The sequence below is a fragment of the Ursus arctos genome, unplaced genomic scaffold (assembly GCF_023065955.2).
Source record: "Ursus arctos isolate Adak ecotype North America unplaced genomic scaffold, UrsArc2.0 scaffold_11, whole genome shotgun sequence".
In the NCBI taxonomy this organism is placed as follows: Eukaryota; Metazoa; Chordata; class Mammalia; order Carnivora; family Ursidae; genus Ursus; species Ursus arctos.
In genome coordinates, this window is record NW_026622775.1 from 12,831,403 (window position 1) to 12,848,021 (window position 16,619).

General features: G+C 36.3%; 1 protein-coding gene across 1 annotated transcript in view; it reads right to left on the reverse strand.

The window, feature by feature from the left end:
- The window catches only part of PRSS12 (serine protease 12), a 71,016-nt gene that overhangs the window by 31,706 nt on the left and 22,691 nt on the right, over positions 1-16,619 (reverse strand). Inside the window, exons 5-7 of the mRNA XM_026499236.4 lie at positions 8,752-8,930; positions 6,847-6,988; positions 3,378-3,574 (exon numbers count right to left, since the gene is read on the reverse strand). Of these exons, the coding sequence (XP_026355021.1) occupies positions 3,378-3,574; positions 6,847-6,988; positions 8,752-8,930 (518 nt within the window). The remainder of the gene's footprint in view (positions 1-3,377; positions 3,575-6,846; positions 6,989-8,751; positions 8,931-16,619) is intronic.

A 16,619-nucleotide genomic window follows, 5' to 3' on the forward strand; every position in this document is an offset into this window, starting at 1 on the left:
ACAGCAGCTTACCTAGTTACTAGAACAGTCCCCAGCTTCAAGGGCCCTAAGGATTTGGGGAATATCATGAAGCAAGCTGAAATCAGCAGAACTAAGGAGGTGAAGTAAGCAGCTAAAGAACAAAATATCATTTCTGTTTAAACCAACATATGAAATTACTAGATCGGCATTTGTTCACTGATAGAAAATACTGTTGGCATCATGGACATGTCCTACTTTGATTCTTCTGATCCATTTTTATTCTTCCATCCTTCTTTGTTACCCGCTGAGTTGTTGGCTCTTTAGTTTCTGTCCCTGTCATACTCACTTTGTGGGACAGGCATCATAGTAGAATCAATAAAGCGAAGTCAAAATCAACAAATGTTTAGGGAGTGCCTACTCTACGCAATGCTTACATTAGCTAAAAAACTTGGGGTTTTAGCCCTGGCACAAAGCACAGTATATTTGAAACTTTACATTTCTTATTAATGTATCTGAAAGTTTGGAGGTTTTTTGTTTGTTTAAGGAATAAGGTAGAAAAGTGATCCTCAAAGAAAAAAAACAAAAAAAGGTGAAATCCTTTTCTTAAAGTTCTCAATTTTTACATTTTTGGATGTTTGGTCCAAAATTAAGAAAACATACGCACATGGAATGAGATCTCCACATTCCATTCTAGGCATTTTATGGGCAGTTTTTCATATACCATAAAAATAAAAATGATAAAATGTTTTTAAAGCCTCAGTTGCATCCTTTGTATAAATAATGCATGCAATATTTCTGAACCTAATTTTAGCCCTTCATTTTACAAAATCGTTGGATTTTCAATGCTTGAAGGGAAAATTGGATGACAAAAGCTATTCTATCAAAAGTACCTTACTGTTTAAGTTCTTTTTGTTATGGTAGCAATAATATACATGTTTTATTTATAAAATCTTAAATATAAAATGCTTGGGAAAACTAAATAGTACTATGGGTACTATCGGTATATAGTATCTTAAATTATGTATAATTTAATTATATATCTCAAACTTGGAGCTCCAGTAGAGTTTTCTTTATTTTAATTTTCCTGTAACATTGATTTAATACATTATTTTTAGAAAATAGTATTTTTACTGAGAGGATAAAATTTAGCTTAAGTTAAAAGTCAAAATTTCATACTGTAAGATTGGGTAAGAGACCATCTCACTGTGAACAAAATCTCTCTAGGATTTAGTAGTCTGAAATTTAGAATTGGTGCAATATTGGGGTGCCTGTCTGGCTCAGTCAGAAGAGCATGCAACTCTTGATCTTGGGGTCATGAGTTTGAGCCCCATGTTGGATGTAGAGATTACTTAAATAAAACTTAAAAAAATTGGTGCAATATTAAAATGAGAAACTCACATACTTATCATCCCACAAATTTCCTCCGATTCACACAGATATTATGCATTCTTACTAGAATTATTTCATTGAATTAGAATATTGCTTTTGAGCATTCCATCTACCATACACCCAAATATAAAAAGTGTCTATTGAACAATTATTAAATTTTGAGGACTTCAATTCACATCTAAAGTTAAGGTCCACAAGTTACCTTTCAAATACTTGAAAACAGTAATAATCTGACAGCTCATTATTACAATGCTAAAGAAGTAAAAAATCTCAATTGTTTTTAAAACGCTGTTTTTTATATCACTATTCCAGGATTCCCTTCTCTAAGCTTCTGTTTTAAATATGCAGTCCCTTTTGATAAGTGGGAAAGTAATGATCTCTTCAGATGAGTAAGTGGTAATGTGATTCTATTCCAAAAGTATATCTGGCTCAGACATAATGTTCTTCAGACAAATGAATAGTTAATAGATGTATTACCGAAATTAGGACCAAAGACATTTATAATAACAATTACATATTTTATTAATAATTATCCTCAGCTTTTTAAATTTTTCAAAAATATATCTAGAATCCTAGAATTAAAGATTTTCAGGGGAACTGGAAGAATTAGTTGCCTGACCAAATGCATACATTTAACCACACAGGCCTTCAGAGAACCCCAATTATAATATTTTGTATAGTATTTAGAGTGCCTCATCACCTGGAGTACTGATACAGTGTGCGTGAGTAGATCACTTCATGATCCAAATACCTGCTCTCTGGGGACAAGGGAATCCATGTCTAGGAAACAGGTTCTATCTCCCCCAGCCACATACAATCACTCATCACATAATCCTGGAAGGATCAGAAATCCCACAGAAGAAGAAAGGAGCAAGAAAGAAGGACAAATGAAAAGAAAAGTTGAAAGTATGACCTGTATGGGGTGGAGTAAAATGTTGTATTTCTACTCAATATAATACTAGATTAGTGCAGTGAGTCACCATGATCTCACAGGTTAGAGTACAATGAGGAATCAACTATATATTTTGATAAACTTAAGTACACAACACAGTTAATACTGTGGGATTCAACAAGTTTTGTTATTTTATAATGTGAAGATTAAAGCTTCATAGTCTCAAAACAGGAGGATACAAAAGGGGTTGCTACAACTCTGAGGTGAAAAGTAAAGACCACTTGTGATTATTTTAACATCTATTCACCAAAAACTATGTGTTTAGATATATAACGAAGCCATGGTAGTCTTGGCAAGTCTTTTTAATATCTCCCTCTGTATTTTTCATTCATAATTATTCTGCCATCCTCAAAAGATGTTAAGATGTTAAGAACAGTGAGATGTTAAGTCTGTCAAGGACACATAGTTGCTCTCTGCTCACAAAAGGATCTTTACCCACAAATATTTCCAGACTGTTAGATGAGCTAGTTACATTTTATCAGACTCAACTCTAAAGAAATTTGGAATGGGAGAAGAGTAAAGAACACAGATGGGTTTCTAGAGTAACAGGCTATCTTAGAAAGACGGATGGGTTATTTATTCCAATAAATCCTCTTAGGAACCCACTGAGAAACTTGCAAGATCTAGGTTAGTACAGAGCAATGAATGGCCAGTGACCAATGATTGACAAGGCCTAGGAACTAAAGAAATAAATCATGGAGGATAGGAGAGAGAGCTATTGTTTTGTTCCAACTTTTTAAAATGCTGTCCCAAATTGTTCATTAGAATTCAAGGTGAATGAACGGGTGACCAAGGAGGAGGAAATGGACATTGCAGCCTCCTTATTCCATCTTTCAGATACATTTGATTATAAAGATTTTTGGTAAGAAACTTAGGCTTCTACATCAAGAACAATAACTTGAAGATTAGAAATTTTATAACATGGGTGGAAAGACTCAAAAATTTATTTAGAGCATTATAGAAAACTGACTAAAAGAAAGGCCAAAGCTGAGAAATGCTTCCCATTCCAGACCAGCGGATAGAGGTGCAGTGGCTATTGAATTATGGATACGCCAAGGCTGTGGCCAATCCTCACCCAGAGATAGTCTGTGTCCATTGCCACCAGGGTAGCAGGTGATACCAACATCTTCCCGATGGCTGCAGTCATGCCTTCCCCACTGCCTCCAGGAACACTGAACGAAACTGGATTCCTTTCCCGAGCAGCTGACATCATCCAACCATATGGGCCCTGTGCTTTCTTCAAAGTGGTTTGCAGCGGCTTGTTTGCCATATCTGTGGCAATAAAATAAACATTGTGCATAGAACTGCTGTCTCTTGTTTCAAGGAACCACAAATCATAAAACAAACAACCTAATTAAACATCGTGACTCTGGAGGGTAAGTGTTTTTCTTTCTTTTATCTGAAGGACACAGTTCCGGGGCACCTGGGTGGTTCAGTCCTTGTTACGCATCTGCCTTCAGCTAAGGTCGTAATCTCAGGGTCCTGGGATCGAGTCCCACATCGGGCTCTCTGCTCAGTGGGGAGTCTGCTTCTCCCTCTCCTGCACCCCCTGCTTGTGCTCTCTCTCTCTCTCTCAAATAAATAAATAAATCTAGAAAAAGTAAATAAAACCCTGAAAGACACAGTTCTAAGAGCAGCGCTCACCCCATCACCCATTTCAATCATCTTAACAATTTTTTATTGATTACACAGGTACCTAAAGGACAATTAATCCTTTTTCCTCATTCATTCTTGTGTTTTGGCTACTATTTAACTCACCAGCCAGAAAGAATGCAAACAAAGAGATGGACCTCCAATTCCTGACAATGGGAATAACACCAAGAACCATAAAATTAGAACAGTTGTCTTGTATCGGCCTCTCAAGAGCCACCTGAGCTCATCTGATTTGATCAGTTTCTCTAGACCTCTTTGGTATCATCCCTTCCAAAATAAAAACTGTGTATTAGTTCAGTGATTCCTCAAGCACTACACCCAGTCCATGATGAGACTTGGATTTTGGCCCACCAAAATCAGAATAAGGGCGATGCTCTTCGCTTTTCATAAGGTTACATAAATCTGATTTTTTAAAATTTTTATAAATTATATTTGTGTTGACTTTATTTGTAACAATGCTCTACAAAAAATTATAATAAATATATACATTGTGCAAATAGGGAAGATCTGCAAAATAAAAAGTTGGTAACTAAGTCACAGTCTGTACTTTCATTCATCCTTCCCCCAATTTTGTTTTCTTTGTTCTGTAAAACCCAAACCTCCAGAAATCACTGAGCTAAAAACTATTTAAGGTGTCTTTTGGTTCTAAGAGTCTATGCAATTAAACTCTTACTCATAAAATTTTATGTCAGTCACTTCCTTCACTGAACGTTTTTATTATTTCTGTACAAAGAATATGAAGAGATCTTTCTCCCTGGCATGAATTTTCCCAGTTATTTTCTTACACACTTATTTATTACATTTATTTAAGAAGATGAACATTTTAATAAATTAAAACAATGCAACTTTTAATTATTCTAAGATTTCCATTTTGCTGACTAATCAAATCTCAGTGAGGAAAAAAATTATCCTAAATCTTATATTGCTACCACTTTGAACTTACACCATTTTTCCATGAAATGCATCAATCTGATTACTCTCTTTCCATATCAACTACATAACAAATAACGAGAGGTCATTTTACTTTGGAATTTCATTTGTACAAAGAAACCCAGAGTTCACTTCTTCCTCAGTTCAAAACGGCACTGTTTTAGAAATTCCTCTGTACAGGCACCTGGGTGGCTCAGTCGGTTAAGCTTCTGCTTTCGGCTCAGGTCACGATCGCAGGGTTCTGGGATCGAACTCAGCATCTGGCTCCCTGCTCAGCAGGGAGTCTGCTTCTCCCTCTGCTCCTCCCCTGCCACCCCACTTGTGCTCTTTCTCTCTCTCTCTCTCTCTCTCAAATAAATAAATAAAATCTTTAAAAAAAAAAAAAAAAAGAAATTCCTCTGTAAACCAAAAAGTAAATATGGCCCATGCCTATTCTACCTTCGAACACAATCATTTAGAACTTTTAACAAATATTAGTGAGAATATTGTTAGAACCATTAAGTTCTAATACCCTGTATATACAAGAAAAACTGAATATATTTGTGAAACAAAATTAATAAAATATGGAGAAAAACTGTCACTCCACTGTTTTTATTAATAAGGAAAAATATGAATATAGTAACTAATAGCATTTATGAATCTTTCTAAATCTGTGAAAACAGAATACAGTTCTCAGGTCTAACAGGGATTCACTTAAAGGTGAAATGGCATTTGTTAAATAATTCTTATTAATTAAACATTAATATTTATTTGGCTGGTATGTCATTCCCCTTGACACAATAATTATAACTGTACTGCTTGTGAAAATTCAAAATATTGGGTAATAACATGAATTTATATCTTCATGATATCATTGTTTATAACAGGAAAAACTAAACTAACCTAAATATTAAGTAAATTATGGTATGAACATTCAATGGACATTATATTGTCATTAAGGTATGACTTAGTATTATAAAGGTAAGAAATATGGATAGAAAAAGTATGTACTCACTATTAGAGCTGTTATAAAATTATACACACAAATTATAATAATAATGGTATAAGAATGGGAAAATTATGGGTAGTTTTTAATGTTTATTTTCCAAACTCTAATATTTTATACTACTTTGACAAGTTTAAAAATATGTTTGAACACGATTATACCTAGCCTGGATGAAGGTATATTTTTAAGGTTTAATAAATATTTGCAATTAGCTCTATCTCAAGCATGAAATAATTTTGCCAATTTTTTCAAGCTTGAGACAATTCATTCAAGCATGACCCAGAAATATGAAAAACAAGGAAGAATGGGCATTCATGGGCTTCATTCAAATAGTAGCTAAAAGGCATCTTTTGCGGTTACTTCAACCAACTGAAGTCTTTACTCTGGAATGCAGTATGTGTGAGACACGAAATACACTGCCCAAAGCGTGATACTAGCTTTCACGAGTCAGGTCAAGGGTGAGTTCGAAAGGTCATCTCATGACAAGAAGGCCGTTTTTCTCAAATAAAAGTGATAATTATCATCACATTTGAGAAAGGGAATAATGTAATACCAAAGCATTTGACACTGGACTTCCCTGCAATTTTAGACACGATGATGTCAGAACTAACAGCATGTAATAGCAGAGATGCGTCAGAATAAAATGGAGCATTCAAAGCATACAGTCTTACTTGAAGAGATACAAAGAAACCTAAAAGTCACCCGTGGCTCTAACCAATTACTCAAGAAGAAGGGTAGTGACAGGAAAGGTAATGAGATAAATAACAAGATATGGTTATTCATCTTCATAGAAAATGTTATTGTTTTTTATTGGGGGTTTTTTGTCCTTCCATATATAGAGAGGTAAATAGGTAGGTAGGTAGGTAGGCAGAGAACATGTATTGTTAGTATTATAGAAATTACAAGTAAGGATTACAAAATGAGAATTTTAAAAATATAATTTGCCATTTAGCTGCCTCATATCAACGGGTCTTACTTAAATCCCAGCTGTCGGCAAACCACATATGTATTCAGCTCAGTCCAGCCGTCATCACAGACAGTCCCCCACTGTCCCCGGTAATATACCTCCAGGCGACCCTCGTAGCTGCCTCTACCACCTCCAAGTCTGATGACCCCATCTATGGTAAGAAGGAGACAGAGACTAAGCAAATCAGTGATCAAAAAAAAAGGGAGAGCAACATTTTCACTTCACTAGAATTATCACGTTCTTCAGGTCTCTCTCTAGGCCTTTTGTTAAGCTTATTTCGGAACTGTGCTCAATGATCTGAGGTCATTGGATTGTTTCTGAAGTATGACATAACATGCATCTGTCCTAACAAAATATTCTTTTCTTCTTCTTTGTACTATTTCTTGAGTAAAAAATTATATTCTGATAGAATTCCAAAGTAGTTATTTAGATTTCTCCAGAATAAATAATATTGGGGAAATTTCCTGTAGCTTCAATCTTGGTAAGTATGAGAAATATTAGTCATTTACATTTAAAAAATAAGAAACACAGTAACTTGGAAATAGTTCAAAATTTTAACTGCAAATGAAAAAATACTGAAATACGAAGATAGAAAAAGCTATTCTGGTTAAAGTATGATCTATCATGTCAATGCATTTATTATTCCTTAGGCATTCATAAATTATAAAAACTAGAGTACATGTCTCGCTTTTGTTCTTTTATTGATAACACAGATCTGAATTTGAAGCTTATGAGTTCAATGAATAATTAATTCCCAGAGAACCCTGTTAAGAGCTTCTAGGTAGATTTACAATAAATTTATCCCCCAACAAGTAGATTTAAAAGCCTTTCCCATGCAAAATAATACAAACATCCCCAAATGAAACATACCCATAATCCTGGGTAAAGGTCATACTTTTAATGAATCTCTGGATCTTTAAAGTAAATGGTCTCTTAGCAACACAATCACTTCTTAATGTGATACTTTACAGTCTGCAAAACACACTTTACCTCATTTGACCATCACAGTAACACTACAAGACTCTACTCATTTGAAAGAGGAGAAAACGGAGACCCAAGAAAATGATATGCTCTTGCTTAAAATCTGGCACAAATTTTATATCTCTATTGTATATAAACAGGTTATTCTGCTAATAAAAAAAATCATGTATAGAACTATGTAAATAAAAAGGTATAACTTCAGTTTTTCATGGCCCCTCCAAAGTTTTTATTTTGATTTTTTAAAGAAAGTTTAAAACCCCCAATTTTTTACTTCTAGTTATTTTTACCACAGAAACAATGGGTTTGTGATGACCCCCGACTTCTCATCTGTCCTTTTCCCTCTTCTTCCCACAAAACATATAAATACATGCACACACACTCATTTGTACTCAGACATGCCCTTCTTATTAACACATGAGACCTATCTGGACAAGCGTGCTACAATTTGGAAGTCAGAGAATTGAGTACAGCCAATTTAACCAAGTTAACTTGGTTCCTTTACTAGTGTGCTTTAACCAACAATCCCATCAATACAGTTTCACTAGCTATAAACACATTCTGAGAGTCAAGGCTGGTCAATAAATAAATGGGCTTAAGTACATACCTAATATTATATGAAATTTATCATTGCACACTGATTTTGACTATTGGGCATTATATATTACAAAAAACATATTTTCTATCTTTTTAGACTATAAAAAAAGTGAAAAATTCAGAAATATTTATGAACAAGGACATACCACGTTGATACACAATTTGTGTCAGTTGTTTGGTTTTCGTTTTTTGTGAGTTGCTTTGTTTTGTTTTTAGTTTTATTTGCAGGATTTACTGGCATGCTCATTTAGTTATATTATCTAAATCGAGGAGAAGAGAAGGTAAGCCCAGATGGTGCTGGGGGCACGTGTTGGTAGATTAATGGGGCGAAACTCTTACCTGTTAGAGGGGTACAGGACACTCCAGCATCTTCTTTATGGTCACAGTTGTGCTCTCCCCAGGAACTCTTTGGACATTGTTCAATAGAAAGCTCATTCCCAGTGCAGCGTACCTCATCCAACAGTATTGGACCAGAGCCTTCCCCAAAATACGCCTGATTCCATGCTTTGGCAATGCCACTGAACGAACATAAGAATTTTGGATTAGCCACCAAAAATTTGTCTAACAATTTCTTTTGCCCCAGGAAAGGTATAACTATGATTAATCCATACTTCCCCTGACCAATTCACTCCACAGGTCATACGTGACTTGCTGCACTTCTTTCTGGTTCCTTTGTTTGTTGTTCTTTCTAGTTTTGGCCATCGCAAATGTTTTAGACTGCTAGTTACCCCCCAATACTCACTCCCCTTTTCTTCGTTAGTAACGGAACCTCAGATTTTTAGAAGGGCAATAGCTATCCTCAGTAAAGACCCCATTTCCCAGCCTCTTCTCCTTTCAGATGACTACGTTTGTTTGTTTTAAAATAGACATAACATAAAATTGACCATTTCAACCATTTTTAAGTGTACTGTTTAGTAGCACTAAGTACATTCTCATTATTGTACAATTATTACCACCACCTATCTCCAGAACTCTTTAGTCACCTCAGACTGAAACTCTGTACCCATTTGAGATGACTAAGTTTTGGCTAAAGATATTTAGGTAGAGGCATTGTCGTGTATCACTTCCAGGAAGTATCCTTGTCCCATGTCTTCCCGCCAGCTGACTGCAAGGCAGAGGTGATGGCCAGAGAACTACAATGAGAGAACTACAAGCAGGAAAAAGCCTGGGCCCTGATGATTGTGGAACCACCATACTAGCCTGGAGCTGGCTACCTCTGGCCCCGTGAGAGACAAATAAACTCTTATCTTATTTAAGCCACTGTTACTTTCAGTTCTCTATCACTCAGAGTCAAATATATTTCTAACTAAAACATCTCTCCACTCACATATATTTGTACTAAATTCACTTCTCTCAAAATTCAAAGTAATCCCACGTTCTAGAACCCCAGATTTCAGTGAAGAAGATCACGACTAACTGTCAAAATTATTAATTACTTCAGAAATTGCCATGTCAACCCCTTTTAGCCTTTTAATTTTTAGAGTAGAGTGTTTATATTTTTGGTTCGCTTTTCAATGATGCTCCCCATTCGATATTCAGTAATATTCCCCATTATTTTAGTTGCATTTTTTTCATAAAATTATAACTATCTTGAGAATTTACAACCAAAATATATCGAAGGGGAAAAAAAGGTTTGCTAAATGATTATAATACTCCAACAATGGCCATATCTTGGATAATCAACTTCCTGGTGAAAGAACTTGTTTGACTAATTTTACCAGATACTGTGGAAGTTTCTTTTAAGAGAACACATGTCTAAAACAAACCCCCAAACATTTGAAAGTTAAACCCTTTAACCATTAAAGCAAATACTTGTTCCATTATCACCTGACCCACCTTCAGTTTAAAATTCAAAGTTTGCAAGAGGAAGGATAAAGAAATGTTTAAAGGAGAAGATATGAAACAGGGAAGAAAAGAAAAAGAGGGTAGCTTATGCAGGATATTTTGTTGGACTTAAAATTGTTTAATTTAGAATCCTCACACTTGAATCACTATCTGATATCTGTCATGCAGGGGACTCTGAGAAGTCTGCCCCAACAAATATTAAAGATTAATATCTAGAGTTAATCAGATAAATGTGAAAGAAAAAAAAATATCCTAACACAAATGATATCATCAAATAATCTTGTGAGTGAATTTGTTTTATTAGAGGAAACATGACAGAACAAAAAGCCATTTCTACTCTTCCAGAAAGAAGGAATCAATGCTCAATTAATAGAATTGTTCAAATGAAGTTTTCAGTTGCTTCAATGTGTATCTGTGTCCCCACAGAAGAGTGTAATGGGCATATGTAAGTGTTCATATATTACTGATCCTGTCCAAAAAGCTTATTCTTTCCAAGCAGAATCTTTGAGGAAGAATAGTAGATGTGGAAACAGGCCCTCAGGCTCAAATCTGGGCTCTATCTTTAACAAGCGAAACTGCCCTGGGGAAGTTACAAAAACCTTCCAGGCATAAAATGCATAACATGCTTCTTTTGAGCAAAGGGATGATAATCGCTCCCTTGCAGGTTCTAAGAATTAAACTGATGCAAAGTAAGAACTCAATAAACGTTGGTTCCCTTTCCCTCCTGGCACTACTATCAAGCGCTTCCCCCTCACAGTTGTGAATAGCATATTTTTCACTGCTAAGCAATTGATCTAGAAACCATTCAGTATTTAGTTTAAACAAACATCATAGTTTTTGTTCTCCCCGCTCCCCGAAGGTAGAGTCAGGGGAATGGTAAAAGGGAGAATCAATGAAAATCTCAACATTTTCTGGATTTAAGGTTGTAAATACGTTTTATTCATTTATTTCTTTTAAAATCGTTTTTAAAAGAATATACTTACGGAAGTAATTTGTAGCCTATAAGATACTGGACAAATCTGTGTTGTTTTTTATGAAGGATTATAAGATGATGGCCCAAAAGATCATTAAGCTATGACTTGCAGCACTCAACCTGGGATTCCTGTGGCAGAAACACAGATCCTCGGAGGCCAACAATTTCAAGCATTTTAGTGCACGTAGGCATTTTACCAAAAACAATTGTAGTTGCCAAAGCAATTTTTTTTTCTAAAGACAGCATTTATGCTCCCAGAAAAATATATTCCATACCAAAATGATCTTGTAATAGCAGTCTATAAGGCTGTGAATAAATTAACATGTTTTAAGTTGCCCCTAGTAGAATAAATACCCCCTTCCAAAAGACAATATTTTCATACAACATTCAGACTAAACTGACAAGGGAACTGTGTGATACCCACTGGAAATAAAACTCTAAAGAAATGTACCTATTGTGACTTAGTCCCGGAATTTGGAAGCCTGAATAACTGAAATGTACTGTGTTATTTGCTAAGTTTGGTTCAAAGAAGAAGGGAAGTACTTGCAGCACTTGGTTCCTGACACCCAGTGCACCTTTGTAAAAAGGGAGAATCCAGGATGGGAGCAAAGAAGCCCTTGCTGGCGGCTCCTGAGCAGAGATCAGTGAACTACAACCCAAGGGATAAATTCAGCATACCACCTGTTTTTATATGGTCTATGCACTAAGAGGGGCTTTTACATTTTATAAATGGTAGGGGGAAAAAATCAAATCAAGAATGCAATTTTTGACATGGGAAAATCCTATGAAATTCGAATTTCACTGTCCAAAAATAAGGTTTGATTGGAACAAGGCCTCACTCATTCCAGCTTAGTGTCTGTGGCCACTTTTGCACCACACAGAGGCACAGCTGAGTAGTTGCAAAGTCCAAAGCACTTCCTAGCTGGCCCTTTGCAGAAAAAGTTTGGTGACCCTTGCTCTAAAGGAAAGAGATTAATGAAAGCAAATATGGAAGCTGATTTAGAGAACACTGAACATTGCAGAACAGAGGTGGGGGAGGCAGGGTGACTGATGCAGGGCATGGAGAAGCCAGAAGGGAAAGCTCTGGAGGAAGGCCGATTAACAGCTTTCTTGGATCTTTGCCCCAGGATCGGCAGGAAAGAAAAAGATCCTACGGAAGAACATTTCAATGGGTACAATTCACTGAGCCAGGATTAGGTGGTATAAGGAATATGGAAGAATATAAAATTTGATCCCAAACTCATAACAGAAATAAAAAGTAAATTCCAGATGGTTTAAAAATCTAAATATTTTTTTAAAGATTTTTTTATTTATTTGAGAGAGAGAGCTCAAGCAGGGGAAGCAGCAGAGGGAGAGGGAGAAGCAGGCTCTCCACTGAGCAGGGAGCCCAATGTGGGGGCTCGATCCCAGGACCCCAAGATCATGACCTGAGCCAGAAGGCAACCATTTAACCAACTGAGCCACCCAGGCATTCTCAAAGATCTAAATATTGAAAGGGAGGGAGGGAGGGTGGGAGGGAGGAAGGAAGGAAGGGGAAGGAAAGAGGGAGGGAGGGTGGGAGAGAGGAAGGAAGGAAGGAAGGAAGGAAGGAAGGAAGGAAGGAAGGAAGGAAGGAAGGAAGGAAAGAAGGAAGGAAGGGGATGGAGGGAAGGTGGGAGGGAGGGAGGAAGGAAGAGCGAGGATGGGAAGAAGGGAGGCCTAAGAAGTTACTGGAATAAAATAAAGAACATAGTATAAGAATAATACCACCTTGGGATAAAGAGGATTTCCTGAGCAAGAAATGAAACCCAGAAGTCAGAAAAACTGAAAAAGTTTAATTTAACCACATATAAATTTTAAACTACCATATAGCAAAATATACTATAATCAGAGTCAAAAGGCAAACTAACTGGCAGGAAGAAATATTTGTAATATGTAACAGCAATCAAAGAAGGAAAAACTTCTTGAAATTAATAATAATGTTATAGTTACATTATAATGAAAGACAAAACAACAAACATTAAAAAAAATAGGGGCTAACACATTTTTAGAGGTTTAAAAGATTAGTATCATTTTTTGGGTACAATATTTAGGTTAAAAGTTTACAAACTAAAGACTTTTTATTACCCACCACCTCCCTCTGCCCTTCCCCCCCCCCAAAAAAAATACCTAAAATAATGATTAGCTGGGAGTGACTCAGGATTGGCTGGGAAGAGTAACTGAGATATATTGTATTCCAAATATGTTAAAGATCATGTGACAGAGGTCCTAGGAAAAAGCAAAAGGCCTGATTAATTGACTCTGAACTGTGTCCCTTCCTTAAGGGAGAACACAAGATGGGAGAGCAACAGCCCCATAATCATGACTCTGGGAAAAGTCATCTATGGTAAAATACACTCTTAAAACACTACTTGGGTGTTTTATGATCTTCCTTATAGGTTTCCATAGTTTCCACTGTTTATAAACATTATTTTAATGATCATGAAAATGTTTAAGTAAAATAAACTAATCAGAAAATCAGAAAAAAATAGAATACATCAGAACAACAACAGTGAAAATGTTAACTAGGAAACTATGATGCAACACAAACTAGGTTTTCCGGCTCATTTTCGAGTTTACTAAAATTAAGAAGATAATTTTACATATACACACAATCCCTCAGCCACTAGTATTTCCTGGTGCCCTGGGCTATGCTGGCTTTAAGGGGATACCAAAAAAACTGATGACTTTACCTTTAAAGAGATCCTGCAATATTGGGGAAAGCAACATGAAACTCATGGATTGTTGGGGCACCTGGGTGGTTCAGTAGGTTGAGCATCTAACTCTTGACTTTGGCTCAGGTCACCATCTCAGGATCGTGAGATCGAGCCCGAGGTCAGGCTCCACGCCCAGCTTAAGGTTATCTCTCACCCTCTCTCTCTGCCCTTCCCCACCTCTTAAAAAACAACAAAAAAAACCCAAAAAAGCAAACAAACAAAAAAACACCAAAAAACCTCATGGATTGTTAAAGTCAAATAATTGCCATGTGAATTTGATAAAGCTATGTGTTCTTTGTCCTTCATTTATGAAAATTATTCCCACATCAACCCTGGCAGTTCATTTGTAGTAAAAGTCCCAGCATTGCCCATTTTCTTACCCTCTGACCACAAAATAAATTTGTGGAATAGAGGTGCTCTGAAATAATACATTGATTTATTAGGTGATTTTCTACAAAGCTATTTGACCTACATACACAACAGCAATGCCCAATAAACACTGAACTGAGTCTATGTCTGATCCTCATCCAAAACATTCTTAAACCTATTTGGCTAATGATTGTATTTGCCTAAAGTTTGTTTGTTTGTTTTCACAGTAAAAGCCCAAATAAATAGCATCATCTGACTAATTCAATCCCCAGGCTAAGTTACTACTTTGAGCAGACACAGAACAGAGTTAGGCAATTCTATTGTGCAAGGTAATTGTTTGTTAGGTTATAAATGATTGGTCCTTTAACTACAAATATCAGTTTGTGACACCTACGACTGATGAATGAAAAGACTAATTTTCAATAATCAATATCCTAGATTTCTCTCTGGCGAACAATCCCCTGCATTTCCGGTAGTGATATTGGATGTACACTGAATGCTTACTGTAGGCCAGGCACTAGTCTACCAGCTTTATATGTATTAACTCATTTAATCCTCCTTTCAACCCCATATTATGATCCCTGATTTACAGAAGAGGAAACTGAGGCCTAGAAGTTTGATAATTTGCCCAGCGTTATACCACCACTGCTGGTGAAGCTTGTTCGGCTGCAGAGCTGGCTCTGAACCGCTCTGCTATCTTACAGCCTCCTGGGGCATTTTCAGTGGGGTACCTGTGGCACCTCAAGTACAGTCTATCAGCATTTTCTCCCTACAATGAACTTTTATCTCTTGACTTCTCTATTTCTTTCAGCCCTATATTTGTACTTTTTCTTATTAACACCTGGCTACTTTGCAAACAGTATAACATGAAAAGAAAAAAAAATTCTATACTGGGAACCATAAATCTCAAGATTCTGGTTCTTGGGGCACCTGGGTGGCTCAGTGGGTTAAGCATCTGACTCTTGATCTCATCTTGATCTCAGATCAGGTCTTGATCTCAGCGTTGTGAGTTCAAGCCCCGTGCAAGCATGGAGCCTACTTTAAAAAAAAAAAAAAAAGGATTTTTGTTCTTACTTAACAGTATGACTTTAGGGCTTTGAGTAATCTTAGAGGGCCTAATTTCCTCTTCTGTTACACAAGGTCTCCATGTTATCTTTATGGTAAAATCTATAAAATACAAAAAAAATTAATGAACAGTAAAATAAAAAAGCAAAGAAGTATTTTTTAAAAGCGATCTGTACCAGATTTTTATTCTGACTACTTGATAAAATGGTTTTGTATGATAATTTTATAACCAAAAAAAAAAAAACCCCTAAGAAAGATGTGTTCACAATTTTTAAATTCCTATGTAAATTATGGCACATCCACACCATAAAATATGATGTCATCGTTCTAAACTATGCTTTTAAGAGTTCTGAAGGACACGGGAAATGTTTTCACTTAAACTGCACAAAAGGAACTCTGATTAAAATGTTTCCACCTGGAATGCAAGTTGGTACAGCCATTCTGGAAAACAGAGAAGCTAAAAATAGAGCTACCCTACGACCCAGCAACTGCACTACTAGGAATTTACCCCAAAGATACAAACGTAGTAATCCAAAGGGGAACCTGCACCCCAATGTTTATAACAACAATGTCCACAATACAAACTGTGGAAAGAGCCGAGATGTCCATCGACGGATGAATGGATAAAGAAGATGTGGGTATATACAATGGACTATATACAATGGAATACTACTCAGCCCTCAGAAAGGATGAAATCTTACCATTTACATTGATGTGAATGGAACTGGAGGGGATTATGCTGAGTGAAATAAGTCAATCAGAGAAAGACAATTATCCTATGGTTTCACTTATATGAGGAATATAAGAAACAGCACAGAGAATCAGAGGGGAAGGGAGGGAAAAACAGAATGGGAAGAAATCAGAGAGGGAGACAAACCATGAGAGACTCTTAACTATAGGAAACAAACTGAGAGTTGCCAGAGGGGAGATGGGTGGGGGGTGGGGTAACTGGGTGACAGACATTAAGGAGGGCACGTGATTCGATAAGCATTGGGTGTTGTATGCAACTGATGAACTACTGAACTCTACATCTGAAACTAATGACGTTCTATACGTTGGCTAATTGAATTTAAATAAATAAAAATAAAATGTCTGCACCTGAAACTCTGCTGTGTACACACACGTTCTCAAGACAATTTTCTAACATCTGGCTGCCTCCTTTCCTGCTCCTAATCTTTCTCCAAGCTCTGGGTTCATCAAATTTAAGTATCAAAATTACA